Source organism: Zalophus californianus, chromosome 9 (genome assembly GCF_009762305.2).
Source record: "Zalophus californianus isolate mZalCal1 chromosome 9, mZalCal1.pri.v2, whole genome shotgun sequence".
NCBI lineage: Eukaryota > Metazoa > Chordata > Mammalia > Carnivora > Otariidae > Zalophus > Zalophus californianus.
The window spans coordinates 129,902,747-129,918,383 of NC_045603.1; the positions used below are offsets into that span (position 1 = coordinate 129,902,747).

Genomic DNA, 15,637 nt, shown 5'->3' on the forward strand with positions numbered 1-15,637 from the left:
CGTATACATTGATGCGATTCCAATGCAGAGAAATATACCCCATCCTGCAGGAACTGTTTGGTAATTATTAATTACGAACAAAAACAAATGCTCTGTTACTCTGAGAATAGTCAATAGTGCACACAAGGTGAAACTTTAAAATCTGCGTTGGATTTCTTAGTTGTAGAAAATCTTTATGACTTTCCCAAGTTGTGGTTTCGGGTACGCATCAGAGATCTGACCTAAAGTCTAACACCCACAAGACAATGTACAGTTCTCTGAATGTTTCCTGTGAGACCCATTGAACTTTCCATGGCTCTTTATTTCTCGTGCTATAAACTAACCAGAATCCACACTGCCTGCTCCAGCTCCTGGTGGCAGGTGCCGGCCACCGTGCAGGTCACCGCTCCAACGACATGGCTCGTTGCCCTTTTCGCTAATAAAAACACTGCCTTCTGAAATTTACATTTTATTCATCGTGCACCCTTGGGCTTCTTAGAGAAAAAGACTGTGAAATTAATGCAGATTCAGGCTGATTTTATAATAATACCACAGCACACTAAAAGCTTAGCTAAAGCAACGCAGACTTATTTCACTTATGATCTCTAATGACTTTAAAAGTGCATTGATTTTCAGCTTCTTTAGCTCTGCACAGTTTGAACTTAGGTATCAGAGAATAATTTAGTGTTCCACTCAATTTCTTCAAAACATTATTATTATTACTACTTAAAAGATTTCCAAATGAAGCAGATCTAAACACTGAGAGGCAGAAGCCTGTTGTCATCTCCAAGTGAATGCGTGAAAGTGGGATTCTGGCATGATTATTGCCCCTGTGGCCAGTAAGCCAAACAGAATGTTCTACATCCAAAAAAAAAAAAAAAAACAAAAAACCAGAAACCAAAAAACAAAACAAAAACACAACAAAACCAAAAACCAGCAGATTGTTTGGTTTATGTAAATCAATTTGTGAGCCATAAAATATATTTTCTTCTTTTGCTCTGCATGTGTACCTGGTGAGATTATCAAGTCAATACTGTATTAGCACCTTTTAATCAAACAGCAATAAGAGAAAGCAACACCTGCCCATTATTCCCAAAGCACAAAAACATCCAGTCATGAAAATAAGTCAATGCATTTTTTTTTTTTGCATCACGCTGTAATTTTTAATACAACAAAACTCTCTCAGTACATGGGAGAGTCATCTCTCATTGACCTCCCAGTTCAGCTGGCCTTACGAAGCCTGAGGTCTAGCTTGCTATGAATGCCGAGCTGTTTCATATACTTCTCTGACATTATAGCAGCTAGTGAAGCTTACTATTTAAACACATTGTCTGCACCTCCACTGGCTGTAGCTTCTGTCATCAGTGAAAGCGATCTGGAGCCTTCTCTGAGGCATCTAGAAGATGTGTGTAATAGTGTGAGACAGATGACAGTACGTCTATGGGCTTCCATATCGCGGACTCAGCTCTATAATTCAAGAGCCCCAAAGTTACCATCCATCTTAAAATAATACCCCTTCAAAAACATTGTGATTATCATCGACATTAACAGAGGAGATAATGCTAAGATTCTTCTTCTTCCATATCTTGAGTCCACAGTGGAATTATTTGCTTTTGCAAATAATCTAATGGAGATATATTTGACATCACGTGAAACCTGGCCTAACTCTGCTTTTAATAGTCAAGAAGATTGTTTCATTCACTTTATTTGCTCTTATTATCCAGGAACATGTGCCAAACTGACAGTTTCCAAATGGAGGTTAAGAATGCATTAAAAAAAATGTAAAAATGTGAACAGAAATCAATAAGGCACAGTTTATGCATTTACCACAATTTCAGAACAAGCAGAACTTTTTAAGCAACTTAGAAAGATATAGCAATTAGGAGGTCTCAGAAGTATTAGCAATAGAACAATAAAATTCCATCTCTATAAACCTGAACCATTGCTCTTTCCTCTCTGAAACCTGCAATTAAAAGCTCGACTGATACTTCTAATTATATAACTCTTACTGCATCCAAAAAAATGATCTGACAAATCTGATGACTCCTTTAACCTTTTTACTCTATTGGCAGCGGTGCAGTAAGAGAGAACCTGTCTCCTCAGGGGCTTCAAGTTCGGGACTGTGTGCTGTGTTCAATTACTTAAGAGGGAAAATTACTGTCGTTTGTAAAGTGAGAGCGTATGTTGAAAATTCCCCTCTCTCTGCCATCTTGGATGAAGTTCTGCAACTTCAGAACCCAATGTTTCATGGCTCGGTAGCTTGTTAACCTTTGTAATTTCTGCTCTAGTAGTCCTATGGCTAGATTTTAATTTTCTTTTCCATGGCACTGAAACCACGGTGGTGGCTTTAGGATTAGGCCTCAAAATCTGTGGCTTTTCACTAATATAGGGTCCTATAAGCTTCTTCCATCAAGACTGGCTGTCAGCTGCTTCTACAAGCCAAGGAACTGACTTCCCATTGGACAAAAATAACTTAGGTCAACTGGCCCCTTCTACTAAAGATGAGCTTCTGGGTGCAGTGGAGTCCTTTGAGTCTTGAAAGGATAACTGCTCTGACCTTGTAGAGTCAGCCCTCTGCTGTTCGAGAATGTCTCAGGGTCAGCCCTCTTCTGTTCTACATTAGTGGGGGTACTGTCTCAGGAGTCAGTTCTCTGGCTACTGACTAAAATGCACGAGAAACCAGAATGGGGGAAAAGATCACATGTACCAAGATAATGAAGCTTTGTTGTTGTTGTTGTTAGGTAAGACAGCCTGTATATTATTGTCTTAAAGCCTCTCCAAATACATAATAGCTGAAAAAAGTAAAGAAAAATTCCGTCCTTAACTGCGGCCAACCTGTAATTTACCTTACAATTATTTATTGTCTCTACCTCCAGAATGTCAGAGATTGCTCACAGAAATGAAAGGAACCGAACTCCTCCCAGTTCGGTGCGGTTGCCTTCTTGCTGCTAAAACAGATAAATGATTGACTGGGGAAAGGTTTCTCCAAGTAATTTCCTCCCACAGACAGGATCTAAGGAAGGCACGTGGCCCTGTCACAGAGAAGATTCTGGAACACATCTGTTACACTTGTCATCTCAACTGAAAAGCTCTCTTCACTCAGGTGTTCTACCTTTTCTCTCAGCTGCAGGAGAATTTTGAGAGAACTAGATGAATTCTTGGTCTGCGCCAGAAATAAAGGAAGCGAGAGCGAGGGAGAGAAGGAAGGAAGAACGGAGGAAGGCAGGCACTTTTAAAAGCACGTACGATGCCAGGGCCTCTTGCTTTTCTGCCTCTTCTTTGAAAGAGAAGCAGCAGTCTGCTCTATTTCAACTGAGGGAAGTGTAATTTAAAATAACTTGTGCGGCATGAAGGAGCTTTCGGTCTATGGAAGACTTGTTTATAAATTCCTGTGTGGCCAAAGAAAGTTCTTAATGCAGCCAGTTCTCCTCGTTGTATCTTTTTAGCAGTGGCAGAGGTTATTAAACATATGCTATCAGTCTAACATGAGAGCATCCAAACTAATACTCGAATGCACCATCCCCAGTGCTGGGTTAGTTTATTTAGAACTGGTGTGGAGAGACAGGCTCGTTTATCCACCTGAGGCTGAGTGTAGAGCAGAACTGACTAGTTTGCAAAAAACCTCACCCCTGAGAGGAGGTTCAGAGACTGCACTCAGAATGAGATGACAAACTACACATGATAACCCAGGGGTATTTGATACGAGATTCCACAGATGCTTAGATACTAGGTGGGCACGCCTAAGACGTCTTGATCAAAACCAAGTCTGCTCTGTGTACATGTTTTAAAAGTCAAAAGCCCTGTCCTAACATTCTGATCAGATATAACGGAAACAAATGAGGATTTAAAGGCTAAATCCAAGCTGTGCTTGCCAACATCCCTGAGAATATTGCCAATTTCATCTGTCAAGGGTTTTGGCAGGAGAATGTTGGAACACCATAAACACAGCTGGAATATTCTTAAACAAGCAGAAAGTTACCTTACATGGCAGTGAAGATGTGACTACACTTTATGGGGAAAGAAAAATGAGATAAACTCTTTCACTGTCTCCCAAGTTACAGATAATCATTGCCATGGTGCAGACAACCTGTAGCCTGTACCCAAGTAGTCCATTCTGACTGTGGGATTATGGGTAAGGGAGAACGTGTATTTTAGGAAATCAACAGGCGGAGGGGACACTGACAGATAAATGCCTTGGCTGAGAAGACTCCAGCTTTGATTTTGAGAGCAAACGTCCCATTTGACTTCCCATGCACGGACGCGTGGTATGCTGCTTGCTTTCTCGAAGAAGGTTCATTCAGCAGGCCCGGGAGGCTGACCTGCTACTGCAGAAGGATCTGAGTTAATATGAAGGCGCTTGAAAGCATCTCAAACCAGGTTTTCCAAATTAGAAAAGATGGAAGAACAGGTTACTGCCCCCAGAGAGGAAAATGCACATTTAGATGCGGGCATAGTGCGTAAAGAGAATCAGGCGCCTGTTATTTGCTGAGTGCTGGTTTCAACGTGCTTGGTAGATGCTAGGTGCTATCCGTGGATAGCCATGACAATTCCTGGGGGGGCGGGGTGGGGTCCGATCTGGAACATGGCGCAAATCTGATGGGACTTTACAAATGGTCTTTCTTGCCAATATGGAGATGATGACTTTTGTTTTAAAGATGGTGATTCTAAGGCGAAGTCCAGAGCTGTGAGTCCTGGCAGCCCACTACTCCGCATCAGTGGGGGACCCTGGTCTTACAAGCCTGGAGAAGCCTCAGCTTCGTACCCTGCAGGGAGGCAGAGAAGCTACAGGGGTGGCAGAGAAGGCATGACAGGAGACGCCTGTGGCGGGAGCCAGCGCCCCTAACTGCCTCTTTTGTCTTCATTCTTGTAGCGGAATTGGGCAAAAGCGAAGCCAGAGACGTGGACCACTTTTCTGTACCTCTCCCTCATGATCAAACGGTTTGAGTTAAAAACTTTTTTTCTGACTAGTTTATATTCGGTTTAGGATTAGAAGGTGCTTTTCAGAGCAGCCAATCTTTCCTTTCACTTAATTTTTATTTATTTATTTGTGTCTTAAACAGCTGAGCCAGCAACAGGCATGGAGACTAGAAATGCTGAGCACCCTTTATCTGCAGAGCCACTAATGGGAGACACTTATTAATATTTGATTGAAAACTGCAATTCTTTAATAAAAGCAAAATAGTAGCACGAAAGACAATTGTTCTTTTAACAAATACACTGATTCAGGAGCTGTCCCCTGTACCCAGGAGTCCCTGGTTCTCACTAATTGAAAAACCTACCGCTGTCTGGCTTTATATTTCAGAACAAATGCTTATAAATTAGTATTTCCTTTTTTTGCTGTAGGGAATTCTCATCAGTTCACCAGAAATTACTTTTCTGTGAAGAAGAAGAAGAAAAAGAAGAAGAAGAAAAAAGAAGAAGAAGAAAAAAGAAGAAGAAAGAAGAAAAAGAAAAAAAAGGCAGGGAGGAGTATTCTACTCTTTACACTGAGCCAGCATCTGCATAAAATACGGATGAGAGTGCTCCCGGAACTTGTCTCAAATCGGCTGCTCCTGGTGTCCAGTGCTGGCTCATCAACCACACGGCAGATCAAATTAGCCAAGCTCTCTTGTCAAGTACTGCGTCCTGCTCTTTCCTGCGAAAGCTGGGGCGGCTTGAAAATCTTATCTGAGGAAGTAACTCACGGAGGCTCAAGGAGCTCTAGACACTGTGGGCACCAACGCTATTCATTACCGTCTCCGCCAGACAGACGGAGAAAAGTGCCAGGTGGACCCGGTCCCGTAGAGGGAGAGCAGAAGCCGAGGTCTCTCCTAAGCCGCGTGGATGGCACGCTTTTGCAGGAAATCCATCACATGCGCTGGGAGGTGAGCGGGGCAGCTGTGGTGACTGCTGCCCTTTACAAGGGGGTAAACTGAGGCACAGAGCTAAGGACAAGGAACTACGGTTGCAGTTCACGTCAGAAGTTCTGGGACTGGATTTCGGGGTCACTGGCCTCTGGGCCACTATAAATTTCACTATGATTAATTTAAGGGCCTTCCTTTCTGTTCTTTCTTCTCACTGTGTACCCTGGCGAACGGGAAACCGCTAAGACGGAAGCGTGAGAATAAGGAGCGGAGAGAAGGGTGGTTCGGATTGCTACACTGGCAGCGGGACAGGGGCTGTGGAAATAGGATCACGTGTTTCCTCCCCGTTTTCTTCTTCGTCTAGCCACCCTGCCTCTTCCTGCAGGGTTCTCTCCCCCACCCCGGGCCGGTCGGCCTGAGCGGGTGCGTACCTATCAGGACTGCCAGCAGAGTCAGACGACCCCACGTGGCTGGAAGGCTCTCGGGGGTGGGCGTGCCGAGGGACGGCACGACGGTCCCAGCACCCTCCTCTCCCCGAGGCTGCGCGCTCCTGGGCCCAGGGCTGCTGTGGGCGGGGCCGGTAGCAGCGTGGGCGGGCAGCTCCGGCTCCGCCCCGGGCACTGTGTCTGCGCACCGTCCGCGCGTCATCGGCGCGTCCGCGCCTGCGCGTCAGCGTCCCGCTCGGCGCCCACTCATGCGGCTGTCAGAGACGCCTGTGTTTGCAGTGAGGCCAACGGACAGCCTTCGCAACTATCGGGGAACGCTCCAGCTGTCCCTCCCTTGCCTCCTTCCTTTTAAAACCACCTTCGGAAGAAGACCCGGGCGCCGCAGGCTGGAAGCTGTTGGCCTCCTACGGGTCCCCTGGACTCGACTCCCTCCTGTGCGGGGCTCTGCAGGTGGGTGTAGGCGGGAAACTTTTGTTCTCTGTGCCTTCCGTTCTAGCAGCTGGCATCGTGAAGTTTCATGTCTCGGAGCCAAAGGAACAAGAGTTCTTTCTGACATGGTGCTGCATTCAGCTAAAATGAGGGAGATGGGGGAAAATTCGTGCTTGGGGACTTAAGGCCCGGGCTTTTCTTTCAGCATGTGGTCAAGAGACTGGGAATGAAAAGTTTCTAATTAGCCCCGTGGAAGCTGCGTCGGTAAGTACATTAATAGAATGAGATCCTCTCTGTGTTGCAAACATACGGATTTCTTAGAAGCAGCAGAAAATACGTTTTATATATACACTCTGACTCCAGCCTCCTGGGCTGTCTCGGGAAACGCAGTCTGACGGGGGTGAACGCTCAGTGACAGCGCTTAGGAGTGGTTTAGGGAAGGCTCTGTGTGACGCTGTCCAAGGAGAGGCAAACATGGAAAGCGAACACTTATTTCCAGCTACCGTGGATAGCTGCTTGTAAAAATACTGTTTTTTGTCAGTGCTTGAAGCCACCATCTCTGCTTCTGTCGTGGTGACAGAGAGGAGCCTATAATCTTCTGGACCAAGTCATCTCTCTGCCACTTAACGGACTTCCTGCGCTCAGGCCTCCCGGAGTTTTGTTCTTTAAAATAAAACCCTCATAGCCCAGGACAGGCCCAGTGCTTCTGAGTGCCTGCCTACCTGCTCTGCGCTACATGGGAGCACTGCCGATTTTCCTTGGTTTCTATCGCTCTCAAGAGGCCCATCCCCCTTCATGTTTCTCTCGGGCAGAGGCAGGAAGCCAGAGACTAAGATGAAAACAACCCATATTCTCTTTCCTCCTCCACATCTCTCCCTCGCCCCCAAAACATACTTCAGTCTGAGACTGAAAGAGGTGTATTAACGACAGGGCAGCCTGTCAGCTTCCCGCTGGCTGGGATAGCCTGAGCTAATATGCTGCCTTCAAAACCTTCTTGACCTGAGAAATACAAGGCGATCACTTCCGCTACGGTGAAAAGTTCATGGTGGATAACTTGATCACACGGGACACGTTACAGGGTAACCTCTCGCTGTGTGCGGTGGCTACGTCTACCTTGATTGTGACACAGAGTTCCAATTAGCACTTAAGGGAAGAGACTTTATAGACGGCACACTCACCTCGACTCAGCCCGTCGGGTCCCCGGAGAATCCGGCATTCTTCTATCTGGCCAAATGGAGAAAACATCACCCTGATATCATTCTCGTTACATTTCTTCGAAACCATTCCTATGAACAATTTTCGGTCTTCCACAGCTAGGAGATAAAAATAATGAATGAGCAAAGGCCATTTTTATCCCTTTTCTTGTAATCAATGCTTCATTACCACTCAAGCTGGGGGCCCCCAGTCATGTGAGAGGAAGCAGCGCCCCAAGGCCAGCTCTTCCGACTTCCATGCCCCGCTCCCCAGCTCTGCTCTCCCACCCAGGCCTTCCCAGACACTGCCTTCCTCTGTGAGCTCGTGCGTACCCCTACGACACCTTAAGAGGACAGGAAACCAACAAAGTCCTCCCCCACTTCCCACCCTGTTTGGAGACTCACAGTGCTTACTAATATGTTAAAGCTCCATGCGGTTGCCAAATGCTACTGTGACATAGAGATATTTTGGAATACGCCTTTGAATTTTTTTGTAGGTGTTCTTTTAACTTGAATGAGAAAGAAAAAGGGTCAGGGAAAGAAAAATGGGACGAACAGAGGAAGTGCGATAGGAAACAGAACTTTTAATAGGGCGGCTCGTTGGAGAAAACCTTCTCCCCCAATTTCAAATAGCTTTGCCCCATGGATCCAGACAATAAGAAGAGATAAGGGAGATGCTCGTCTCTCTGGAGAGCCAGTAAATAACCTGTCTGTCCATCTGTCTGTCACACTGGCTATGCAGCTCTAACCTGGACAAGGCATGGTCTGCATCTGCAACTGAAGAGCAAGCCAACTGTAGGGAGGGAACGGGGCTGTGGCTACTTGAGAAGCCCATCAGGACGGCCCCAGGCTCCGGCTGGAGCCCTTAACAGACAACCCCACGCCCATTCTAACCTTGGAGACTGCCAGGAGGGAAAGACTGGGCGAGGTTTACCTCTGATGACCTGGGAGATTTTCCTCAAAATCCACAAGCTTGCACTCAGGATAAGTGGCCTACATTTAGCCCTCAAAGGCTCAATTATCACTGATTTCAGGACAGTGTTTGCAGCCTTTTTTTAGGAAAGAGAAAAAAAAAAAGAAAACCCGTTCTAGACGTCCATGGGGAAGAGTCTTGCTTACTTCCTGTGTTGCATTTTAATGCATTTCTTAGGACTGGGAGCAAGGGCAGCTGGAGGCAGGAGCACCGGAGGCAGGCTGGCTTAGGGCCCTGCCGTCCACCGCTGTGTTCATAGCTTCCTGTGTCTGTATCATCATCTCACCCTTGCTCTTCAACTGGCTTTTATCTCTGTCTCCCTTATTCTTGTCCTGGACAGTCAGTGTCTCGTTTTCATTTAAACAACAAGAATGTATTTTAGGCTTTCTAGGGCCAGGTGCTCTTGGTGCCTGAGTGGAACTGGCCTGGACACCGCCGCCCCCCCCGCCAGGGCCCGGGAGAGATCTGTGCGGGAAGCAGGGATGGGACACAGGGGAGGTTTGCTCTGAAGCCACATCCGTCCATGAGGGGAACCCTTCTGTCTGTGGTGTCCACTGCAGTAGCTAAAGCCATGTGTGGCTCCTGAGCACTTGAACTGTGACCAGTGTGACTGAGAAACTGAATTGTTATTGTGATTCAATTGTAGTAATTTAAATTTAAAAAGCCACAGGTGACATTCTAGCGGACAGTGCAGTTCTTTCTGAGAGGCCTGGGTGGGGGGAGCTAAGTGCTCCTTCCCGTAGAGCCCAGACTGGAAGTGAGAGACTTGAAAGACGTTTTGTCTCACTCTAAAAGACACCCCCCCACCCCGTGGGGCAGGGAGGGAACTTGCCTGGGGTCATTCAGCAAGGAGGGGGCCTAACCTGGACGACACCTGCTGGCCCACTCCTGGCTCCAGTCCTGTCCCCCGTGGTGCTGTTTCCTACGAGGGCAGAGGAGGGAAAGGAGGCCTCCGGGGAAGGGCAGGGCCAGGTCAGGAGACTTGCCTGGTCCCAGCCCTGCCATCGAGTTGATGTGCGACCTTGGGGAGTGAGAAAACTTCTGGGGACCTTGGTCTTATCATCCATAAAATGAGTTTCAACTCTTCTCTTTCCTTGCTTTCTTAAGGAACAGAGAGAAGTGGGGCGGGGGGGGGGGGGGGGGCAGAAACGCTGAAGCCCAGAATCCCACCCACCAGCCGCGCTCTGTACTCCGGCAGCTCCCGAGATAGTGCAGAGAAACTCGGGCTCTGGGGACCATCGGAAGCCATGATGCCACAGCACCATGAGCTGCCGATTGTGTGCCAAGAGCCTGAGAAAGGCATGTAAGCTGGCCTTTAAGGAGCACAGGGAGAGACTGGTAGAAGCATGGGGGCCTCACAAGGTATAAGGAAAGGAACACCCGGTCCTGGGTGTAATTGCTACCCAGCAATGGGTACGTCACAGTGGACATGGGCAATGGCATCACTGGCTCTGAGTCGTAGGGGGAAGCTGGTGAGGACCTGCCTTCATCCCTGAGATAACAATCTTACATTTAAGAAGCTCTTTTCTTTCCCATCAGAGCAGGTGAGCTACCAGTGATCTATGGGTTAGTGGTGGGAGTAGCATCTGTGCTCACCAACAGTGGGGTCACCAGGATGACACGATGGCCCAGAGGGAACACGGCATCCCCCCGATGGGAAGGAACGGACTGAAGTGCCGCAGAGCAGGGAGCGGCCAACTGCTGGTCGCAGTTGTCACCTCCTCCCCGCCCCCCTTCTCTAGGACCTCTACCTGAGGAAGCTGTGGCCAATTATCTTCCTGAGAGTAAAAAAAAAAAAAAAAAAAAAAAAAATCCTATTGAATTTCTTCTTATTCTGAAGGATCCCGTTTTAGTTCTTTCAAACAAAAGCAAATGATAAATTCCCAGTGAGCCCTTGGTTTCACTGGGAAACCTATCATGATGGCATGGAGCTGAAACACTGCAGGTTTGGAGCTCCAGGGTGATGCAGGCGTAAGCTAAATGTGCAGCTCCCGAATAAGCTAAAGAATGATTTTTCCTAAGAGGCCTAGTAAGAACTGGAAACAACCGGTCAACAAACCCTGGCTTCCGAGGCATCCCGCTGGCTAAACCCGGGCAGGGAGATGGAAGAGAACGCTCTTTTCAATGCTAAGTAGTAGCTAAGGAAATATAACGGAAACCTACACCTCCCAGACGCTTTCCGAAATGCCGATGTCCTCCCGTGCGCGCGCCCCATCCGGGAAGCTGGATGTTGGCAATCCTTCGCTAGCCCTAGTACTACTCCTCTGTGGTTCTAACGGCTGGGGTGGCGCGTGCTTCAAGGGCAAACGGGGAGAACTACTCACTCCCCGCTTTCTTCCCCCTCGAGTTTTCCCAGTGAAAATTTATTTGTAAAACTTATTCCTGGGATTCCCAGTCTGAGGATCCCTAAACAGCGTTGTCAGCATTTTAAATAAACATAATTATCCTGCAGTCACTGAACTTTCCATCAATTTTTGATGAATTTCTTGGTGGGGTTTTTTTCCTCAGTGTCCATAGGCAGGCAGCGGCTCACTTAGGTTTTCAATCCACGGGACTGTGGATTGCTTCAACAAACCTACTGTGTTTACAGTATCCTGTTAAGTGCTTTACGGAAATTAAAAAAAAAAAGGAAGGAAAGAAAAGTCTACTTTCCTTCAGGATAACAGATGAATGAGCTAGGGGCGATACTTTTTTACACCGAGTGCTGTGCTGGTGGGGCGCCCCATCACTCATTACGACAGGACCGGAAGCTATTCCAAAACCAGGGACCATTTCAAGCTCTCCTCCCGTGGCATGAGAACGGGTTAATATTTTAAGTTTTAAGTGGGGACTTTTTTAAGTTCGAGGAATAGAAACTTCGTTTTTGAAAAATCCCTAATTGTAAGTCTGTGTGAACACCCTGGTGTACAATCTGTCAAAGTCACACCTGGATTCAGGGCGGCCTGAATTAATTAACAACTTTTCAATGTGTTAGTGCTAACATATGGCATTTAATTACTGCCTCCAAATCCGTGAGTCTCTCCACTTTAAATTTCAAAATTATTTCTTCCTCCTCCAGTACACTGGAAAGTGACCGGATGGGGATGCCCTGTGATTCCCACCTTTACTGGAGGCTTGCAAACCTGCAACCTCCCCGACCACGTTCCGTCATTTTGACCCTGTGAGCTCTGAACTCAATGCACGGACACCAGGGGTTTCGGAGGCCTTGAGAAAAGAGAAAGGGCTTACTTGGCATTTCTGGATGTGAGGCTCTAAGGAGCCCTGAGACAAGTTGTGAGGTTGGAGGATTCAAGCAGGATGCATTTATGCTGTCTACAGAGTAAAACAAAACAAAAACACCAACCCTCTCAACCAGGAGCACGACATGAGTGAACACTGGCTGGTCACTGAGACCCCTGGCACAGAACCAAAGGCAACCTCTATGCTTTTCTTATCACTTACTGCTAGATAAACTTCAGATCAGGCAACTGCATTTACTTTTCAATCTTGCACAGGTGGTATACCTTTTCCTGCATAGCAAACAAAGCTGGAAAGGAGGCCCTCCCATGGTATGCAGAATGAAAGACAGTAACTATGTGCTAGGGTATGCTGCAATCCAGAATCCACACCTCCGCAGTCAAGCCTCTTCCCCTGCCATTACTCAACTGTACGCAGTGGAAGAATGGTAAGACAACTTGGAGTCTGTGAAATTTGGCTATTTATTCGGTGTGTTCTTCTTAAAGACCCCAGTATTTTATTGCTGATCCAGAACGGGATGTTTTTTTGAACACCTGGCACAGTTAGAAGTAAAATGCTCTGAGTTTGCAGAAATATGCTAGAGGCTGCAGCTTAAATCAGAGCCAATTAAGAGGGCAGGCTCTAGGAGGCCTGGAGATCTGGAAAGCCTGTGTAGGAAAATACTGAAGGGCAGGGCAGATCCAAGAGCAACCTAGTGTGTTTGGGCTTGCCACGGTGGTTCCCTTTGTCAGAATCTCTAGATGGACGAAGGCTTCAAAGAGTGATTGCTTTCTGGAATTCATTTGTCCATCACTAATTAATCAGTGATTAGCAGCCCTTTCTTGCTCAGCAAATACAAAATTTCCGAAAGCCGAACATACTGATAATGAAGATGGTTACTGTCTAACTGTGATGAGTCCTTTGTGCTATCCATAAATGTCAGCAAACCCAATACAGGTGCAATTAGAGCTCGTTATCTCTCTTTCACAACTCCAGGAGCTACTGAGAGCATCTGAACCAAAGAAATCTTTGTGCTCTAGGAGCTTTGGAAACCATGCTTACCTGTCAAAATTGCCATGTGAAATCAGAAAGGACTTGCGCCTTTTATCACTTGCTTTCGAAAATGATACATCGCTCCTGATTCCTCAGCCAGGTCCAAGGAGAACCCTGAGGCCTGTTCCGTCTCTCAAGGTGAGGCACAGACTTTGCACCTCCATAAGGAAAAATGCCTTAAAAGGAGCTTTCAGTCCACTTACACTTTTTGACTCCCCCCCCCCCCCCCGCCCCGCCCAGCCCCGGAAACTCAAGAAAGTGAAGGTCAATCTATAAAGCAAAGGAAGAACTGGCCCAGCGAGAAGGTGTGTGGAGGTGGTTTTTCCTGCCTGTGTCCGGAGCCGTGCTTTGGTAGGAGCAGCAGCCTCGGCTGCCCACAAAGCATACCACCACCGCCTCACCACCCACAAGCGCGCCGATGACTTAGCAGAGCGAATAATCACTAAGTGCCGGGCATTAGGCCAAGTTCTTTGTAGATGTTAACTTATGTACTCCTCAAAGCACCCCGTAAGGTGGGCGTCACAAGAAGAATTCCGACTGCGGACCACCGAGCGCCCCCTCTCACAGCCGGGGATATGGGGGCTGGGTGAGGTTACAGAACCTGCCCAAGGACCCAGCCAACACCTGCACGGTCAGTCAGGGGGTCAAGTCTGGGCTCCTCGAGATAGCTTTCACCGGCTACCCTGAGTTGCTTCCTGAACAACGGCATTTTTAGGTATCTTTGCATCTTAGTAATAACAGTGTCTAATCCTGCTTGGCTTCTGAGATCGTGCAAAACGGTTGGCAGAGAGCGGTTCTACTCTGTTGCTGCCGTTCTAGACCCAGAGCAAACATCAGCCTCGGAGTCCAGAGGTGACACTAGAAGCAAGGGCGACCAACCAGTTGAGACCTCCAGGTGGCTAGCCTGTAGAACGGGTTCTCTAAGTCAGGCGTTGTGTCCACACAGCAGCAAAGCTAAAGAAGAAACCCTTTCATGGTCCAGCTACTTGGGTATTCCAGGGCAAACATCTCCAGAGGAATTATCTAATTCATCCTGTTTTTATAACAGTGACCCAAGGTTCAGAAATAAGACCACGCCTCCTTCATGGCCCTTGTCCTGACCCAGGCTAGAGAATTAAGAGTCCAAAGACAGGGAGCATCTCTTAGGGGCCAGGAGCTCCCAGATGACGTCACGGACAGGGTTCATCCTCCGAATACACAACTCCTCTCTCCCATGAGGAACAGGACAGACTGTAAATGTGTATTTCTGGAGCAAAAAGGCTCAGGAGTCAGCATGGGCACCTGGCCTTTCACCTGTAGACACTCTCAGTGCAGAGCCCTATGAGGCCAGAGAAAAATCCGGGAGGTAACAATAACCCACATTTTAGAGAAGTGGTGCTCTATCATTTGCAAACACTGTTGTATCTTATGTGAGTCTAGGAAAAAAAAAAAAAGAAGAAAAAAGCCTATCTATGGAGGTAGTGACCATGACTCCCATTTCATGAATGAGGAGATCCAAGTTCGGTTGTTAAGTGACCGCTAGATCAGTAGACTCAACGTCAGTAAGTTCCATGGGGTCAGGGCAGTGTCTCTTAGTCCTTTCCGTTATTCTGCTTCAGACTCAGGGCCGAAGCCCAGCCCCTAGCAACAGGCCCCACCCACAGTAAGTCATCGTGGGGTAACTGCTGAATAAAGGGGTGAAGTCACCTGATGGGGGTCCTGCAGGAAAGCAGGGTGAGGTTTTGGACCATCTGATGCTGGATGCTGCCTTTGCGGTATGTGGTACGGGAAGAAGGGAACAGACTCTCAGACAGGGGTGCAGTGGTGGAGGAGATGGGGGGGCGGGGAGAGGAGGTAAGCGCCCAAGTCTACTCCCTGACGGATCAATCAGGTGCTGGTGGCACCACGCTCTCACTTGGAATTTTCTTCAAAACTTCCTAGTCTGTGAAGAAGCCAGAAAATGGGATGCACTACAATTAGCAAAAAATGCCTTGTGGAGAGATTTAGACCCCAATCATAATTTACATTTGCAGATATGCAGATCTCTGAGTGCATGGCTTCTGCCCTGATTACTAATTAATGAGCTGCAGACCTGCCTGTGGAAGCAAACAGTGCTGATTATGTCAGTCTTGGGGGACGGAGATGCGCCGAGGTCTGAGAAGGTAGACGATTCCTTTAACATACATTTCAGTGAATTCAAAGAACAAAATGGGACAGAAGGCGGGTGTAAACGGAAGCAGAAAGTTAGGAGAGAGAAATGTGGCTACCGGCCCTCCCGCATCTTGGAGAGGTAAATCTCGATGATTTCACAGACATCATCCCATGCATATTTTAGTACTGAGCATCCGTTTATGTAATCAGCTGGCTGAGTTCTGAATGAATTTGGATGCAGATGCATCGGTACAACCATAGAGGAACACACCAAAGGAGGAGAAAAGACAAGCAGGATTCTTGGTGGGTGAGCCCTTTCCCGCTCATCTGCTTTGCACACCCCGAGGTCCTTCCTCTCCGTCAGGTGTCCTGGGA

At 47.4% G+C, this 15,637-nt stretch overlaps 1 protein-coding gene across 12 annotated transcripts in view; it reads right to left on the minus strand.

Moving 5' to 3' along the window:
* The window catches only part of CELF2 (CUGBP Elav-like family member 2), a 797,242-nt gene that overhangs the window by 61,456 nt on the left and 720,149 nt on the right, over window positions 1-15,637 (minus strand). For 11 of the 12 annotated variants that reach the window (XM_027593429.2, XM_027593422.2, XM_027593424.2 and 8 more), the window contains one exon: window positions 7,876-8,010. In XM_027593429.2, coding sequence (XP_027449230.1) covers window positions 7,876-8,010 — 135 coding nt within the window. Of the gene's footprint in view, window positions 1-7,875; window positions 8,011-15,637 lie in introns of those variants that run through there. The other variant, XM_027593432.2, reaches the window with a different exon arrangement.